The sequence below is a fragment of the Oncorhynchus mykiss genome, chromosome 8 (genome assembly GCF_013265735.2).
Source record: "Oncorhynchus mykiss isolate Arlee chromosome 8, USDA_OmykA_1.1, whole genome shotgun sequence".
NCBI lineage: Eukaryota > Metazoa > Chordata > Actinopteri > Salmoniformes > Salmonidae > Oncorhynchus > Oncorhynchus mykiss.
In genome coordinates, this window is record NC_048572.1 from 30,414,829 (window position 1) to 30,420,842 (window position 6,014).

At 46.7% G+C, this 6,014-nt stretch overlaps 1 protein-coding gene across 14 annotated transcripts in view; it reads right to left on the reverse strand.

Annotated features, from left to right (window-relative positions):
- Nucleotides 1-4,784, reverse strand: part of LOC110529226 (gephyrin) — a 127,162-nt gene extending 122,378 nt beyond the window's left edge. For all 14 annotated transcript variants that reach the window (XM_036985269.1, XM_036985263.1, XM_036985260.1 and 11 more), the window contains exon 1: nt 4,648-4,784. In XM_036985269.1, the coding sequence (XP_036841164.1) occupies nt 4,648-4,711 (64 nt within the window). In that variant the 5' untranslated portion in view covers nt 4,712-4,784. The remainder of the gene's footprint in view (nt 1-4,647) is intronic.
- Nucleotides 4,785-6,014: the final 1,230 nt, after the last annotated feature.

Consider the following 6,014-nt stretch of genomic DNA (forward strand, 5'->3'; position numbering starts at 1 on the left):
TTCAGTTTCTGTGCCCCCTCAGTCCTGGAATGACCTACAGGTCACTCTGAAACTTGATTTGTTGGTCCCAAAAAGTTCATTTAGAGCTCTGCTAAAAAATGTGACCAATGAAAACTACAGTTCACCTGTTTTGACTTATTGCATCTATTTGTTTCTACTGCCCTTTTGAATGTAATGTAATTTAATTGAAATGTTGTAACTGTAAATTTGTAGTGATCATGCTTGAACTGTTGTTTTCAGGGCACCAATGGAAATGACACCCTGGTCTCAGTGGGCTCCCCTATTTAAATAAAAATAAACAGGCCTGCCCAGCCAATCACTACAGAAAGAGCACGGGTGTGTAGCCAATTATCACAGAGCAGACGTCCAGCCCCATGTGTCACCGTTCACCGCAGACTTGGAGAGGAGATTGCTATATAACTTGGCAGCTACCCAACCTCATTCAGTGACAAATGACTGAGTCTCCTAATTCTGGGCAGGACAGTCTGCCACGTAAGCCATCCAGGCCCGCTCACTGACTGACTGGCCGCCTCTTCGGTTTCCTGTTCCCAACATGCCTCATTGCTACAAGGTCTGGGTCTGTAGTGGTTAAGGTGAGCTTGGGACAACCTCCAGAGGTTAAATTATGTGGAAAAAGAGATTAGATAGTTCTTGCATTGGCCCTCCGCACACTAATGTGTGTACAGGCACACACATGCACATAGACACATTGTATCACACACTCACATATATGCACACAAGCATGCAGCTATGCACACACACACACACATCACCAGTCTGACTTCTAGACCACAAAGCCTCCCTTTGTGTCCTCCCTACGGAAAGGTGGTGGTAGCCCCTTTAAGAGGGGAAATCCCACAGCCTGCCTGCCTTCTCCCTCCCCACCTGCCCTTACCAGTCCCCCTTCTCTCCTTCTCTCCCTCCTTCCCTCCCTCCATCTCCCTCTAGACTGCCGTGGAGAAATCATAATGAAGAATCACATTAGACCACAAACGGACAGTAACACACGAATAAAGGCCGTCCAAAAATATTAAAAAATACAACTCTATTTCACCGTTTGCGAGCGACGCTAAATATTGGGGCGTCTGGTGTCGATTCATGTCTTTCTGACATGTAAGTTTGGAGCTGGAGCGACGCCCACACATCTCTCTCTCTCTCTCTCTGAGCTTCTATCAGTTGCTACAGCTGAGGGAAAAAATGAGTGAAGAAAAGAGAGCGAGAGATGGAGAATGTGTGTTGTCTGCCGCAGAGAGGAGATTTCCGACCCAGGCCTCGTTCCCATTGGCAGGTTGCTACTGAGTGCATACTGTCCATGTCTGTCTATTCAACAGCATGTGTGTGTGTGTGTGTGTGTGTGTGTGTGTGTATTTGTTTGTGTGTGTGTGTGTGTGTGTGTGTGTGTGTCTGTCAACGTGTGAGTTTGTTTCTGTCAATTTGTGAGTTTGTGTGTATCTGTGTGTGTGTGTGTGTGTGTGTGTGTGTGTGTGTGTGTGTGTGTGTGTGTGTGTGTGTGTGTGTGTGTGTGTGTGTGTGTGTGTGTGTGTGTGTGTGTGTGTGTGTGTGTCTGTCTGTCTGTCTGTCTGTGTATATATCTGTCAATTTGTGAGTATGTGTGATTTAAAGCCATTGAATGGATTTTGCACTGAGCTGTTTCACTGTGTTCATGGGATGTATGCGTACAGTAGCTATATTTGGGACCAGGGTTTTTGTTTCAACCAGAGCTCACTGTTAGTGCACAAAGACAGAGAGAACATACACATGCATGCGGATGAACAAACACACACACACACTCACTCATGCACACACACACACACACACACAGTTGTGTGAAGCCGGGTGTGTGTAATACATCTAACGTGACAGAGTCTGGCCCATGCTTGCTACGTCAGAACACAGAGGTCCAGAGAACACACACTCTCTGCATGGTGTATCCATCTCCTCCTAGCAGCACCACAACACAGTGAGGTCACACAGGCTGTTGGGGAGCTGTATTATGTGTTTGTGTGTGTGTGCGTGTGGGGGGGGGGGGGTAGCATAGGGAGTCATTAGGAAGGTGGAGGGAGACACACAAACACACAGGACAGGAGGACGGTTAGCTAGGAGAGCGTGTTAGAGAATGGTGTTGTCCACACCCTCCGGCAGGCCCAGATAGAGACACAATTAAAACAACACACACACACACACACACACACACACACTCTCGATACACATTGAAACATATGCAAAGAGGCAAAAAACCCATCACAGCATGAGAAGTGTTTTAATGCTCACATTTGTAGGGTTACATATTTGACAGGTGTCAGTCATTCATGTTAGTTCACCCTAATCATTTTTTCCCTTGAGATTTTACACAAACAAATCGTTGCATGCATTTCCACACATCCTTACTGTACACCTTAATGTGTGTAATGTATATCCAAAGGCAACCTAGAGCAAATACCTGACGATCGGTCCAAACAAACCACCATAGAGGTTTGAGATATGCACCCCTCCATCCCTCCTTTGGCCGGCTTGAGCCATGTCCTCCCCGGCTATCGTTTGCATAGAGTGCGCAGATCTACATTCTTAATCCTACTTCTACATTGAATAAACCATTATACATTGTACCTATACAGCCTTTAGATTCCTAAGTCTATATATATATCTAAAGACACCATCATAGAGGTTTGAGATCAACTTCACTCCAACCCTCCATCCCTGGCCTGAGCAGTGGCCAGCCAGTTATATCCCCCTTCTCCCCTGCTCTCCCCTGGGCCCTGCTGTCACCACATCACCTGTCAGGCCACTGATGAAGGAGGAGGAGGGTCAACTCATCTAATCCCCCCGTGGCTATGGAGAAGGGGTGGAGGGTTGACCCCTGACCTTCTCATGAGGCCAGATGGGGATATGGGGGGGGGGGGGGGGGGGCATTAGAATGCTGAGCACAGAGCTGCGTGGTGCAGCAGGACTAACGATGGCACTATTATAGATTATAGATGGCACTGTGTGGTTAGTGTGGTGTTATAGACATAGACTAAAGATATTTTGGACATAGATTCAGAACAACTAAATATACAGTGAAGGTTTCATATGTCTGCATGGTCATTGTTTTTTTAAACCTCCGAAAACGGGTATTGAATTCCCAACATACCTCCCCATTCCAACCAACCCCAAGAGAGAAAGAAAAAATGAACAGAAATGCAAATAGAAGTGGGTTGCGTTTCTGCGTCGCCGAAATCAGCATATATTTGCAGGAAAAGTCAGCATAGCACCTCAAAATCAAACTAGCAATCTGTCACCACACTGGCTGGGGGGAGAAGAGGATTCGAGGGACTAACGCTAAATACATAGAACCGGCTCTGTTTCGGTTGACATTATGCCTGAATGCTTATCAACGTGGTGAAACTCGCTTTCTGGCAGTGTATTTACCATCCCACTCATTTGTGACTGACGCTGTTTCAGCACCACGGACAGCGCTGAAGCCCTCACCAGCGCTCCCTCCTTCTCTCTCTACGCGTGAGGGGAGGAGGAGGAGGAGGGGGGGAGGAGGAGGAGGAGGGGGGGCGGGGTTTCCCTAGCAGATTTCAGGATCTAGTCATTCCTCCATTGCTACACAATACCATCTTCCAACCGGATTTACCATAAGGGAGGATGTCATAGGCGATCACGAATACATGGCGTTCATGATGAATTGAATCATCCAGCCCCCTCCATTACTCGTTTTCTCATCCGACACTTTCCCCAATTCAACAGCATCGCTACAGCAGCGGCAAGCCTGTATTTGTCAATATTAACCGTCGCTGGTTAGATGTATCTTTCATTTGCTTTCCTCTCATGACACCGCACGACTATTCGCCTTGTTCAACATCACAGTTCTGAATAAGAAACATGACAAAGCAAACATACCTAAAAACACATAGAAATAGCCATTTCCAATGTCTTGTGTATAACAGTTTGAAGCCTTTATATCGTTTTCCGATCCGTAGCCTAAGTCGACTCGTATTCTGCTCACGAAACCAGCAGAGCCTCAGTCACGTTAACCAGCCGCTTCAATTAGCGATGTCATTCACAAATCAGTCACATATCATTCATTGCGCCTGCTTTGCCATGTATTCCGCAATTAACACGGGCATTTCTGTGCGCTTAAATACATAAACTTATCATCAGCAACTGTCATGGGCTACATTTGGAGAAATGCTGTGGCCAACCGCGTGTCAATAACGAAAAACATACAGCGCAAGCATGTTTAGCTCCGCACACCGTCAGCTGTCATTTTCAGATTTGACAAGCAGAAGCAGATACGGGCTATGAATAATTCAACACACAAAACTGAGCCCCTCACCGAGAAAAACCGCCTCGCGAACGCCATGGCAACGAATGATACCGAACAGGTTTGTATGAATGTAGGCTACATTGTCATCTTCCGTCGCATGCAAGGATGTGTTAAATCAATTAGTCTTGTGAAAATAAGGGGGCTTCAAGGCGCAAGGCGCTGACCAGCCGCGGAGAACTGCAAAATCAGCCAGAGATGGAGAGAGCCGACACGCAAAATCAACCGTCATGTAGCCCATGAGACGCTCGCGAGAGGCACCCCAACGGACAGTCAACTGACATGAATTCACATTGTCACAGAGAAATATGAATCACTCAATGCAATTTTGCATTTACCTGTCAAGACTCCGACACGGATTTGGTGGTCGTGGTTTGTTAAAATCATCCCGTCTGACGCCATGTTCAGCAGCGCTGTCGCCCGCACTGAGAACTCACGGCAGGGCCAAGAGCCGATCACATCGAACTTAGGGGGAGGGTATGAGGAGGAGGAGGATGAGAAGACGGAGGGAGGGAGGGAATGAGGAAGAAGAGCAGAGCTAGGCGAGAGAAGTGGAGAGCCGAGCGATTAAGACACCTAGATAGCTGGCCGTGCGCGGCAGAATGCGGGGGCCGTTTAAACCGCACACATCACTCAGCTGGCCGTCTGCCATGGTAGTAGTGTGGATTCCAGATTCATTCTTTTGGAGACCACTATTGATTTCTCTATGAAGACTCAGAGAAACAGATAGGCTTTAAGCAATGCGTCGGTAATGCCACTCCAATTTTCCCACGTCATATGCTTGGTGTCACACCGTCTATGGATCATAGTATATTGGGTGATGAAAAGGCACTTTTAGTCTACGAGGTGTTTGGGCATTATGCCCGCTTCGTATGAAATAGTAATGACCAGGAGATGTAAGGACTAGGTAGGCCTACTGCGTTTCCATCCTCAGAAGCTCAAGAGAAGATCACAGTCTGACCTGTAAAAATGCAACTGCATCCCGAGGCAAAAACCCCGCTTCTATTTTTAGTCTGACTGCACGCTTCCGTGGTGTATAATTCCCCTTGTTTTTTTTTTATGGGGGAAAAAACGGCCAATCCTCCCGCTTCTGTTTGGATTTGATCAATACATGATTCATGAACACACCTAGCCTATATGAGTATGGGGACTGTGGACTATGGTGTGTACCGCGCACCATGGCGGGAACTGGGTCAACTCTTCAAGCCTGACCGCTCACTCACTTCAAAAACGTCAAGTCAGTCGTGTCTGGAATGAGTCCCCGGCGCACGCGACAAACTGAATGGAGACCTTGACAACATTTTACTTACACATCCATGTATTTTATTAATCAGTGTGATTTTAGGTGAGGGTGACAGTTCACACGCCCAGAATCACACATCCTAGTGATGACCCTCCCAACATCCAACATCCAATGCTGAAGTCTATGGGCTTTGGAAAGATCTGCCCTGGCCTTGATTTCAACTCCACAGATGTGGTTTCTCCGTCCGGATTAGACCAAATATCAACTCATTATAGAAGTCTGTATGGTTCAGATTTGGTCCAGTCTCTGGACCTGCCTCTATTTGGCCCAATGTAAGATAGATTTCTATGCCTTGTTCAGATTTGGTACAGTACAGTAATGTACAGTAAAGTAGAGTGAGTATAATTTACTATATTGTACTTTACTGTACTAAACTTCTACTGAACTAAACTGGACTTTACT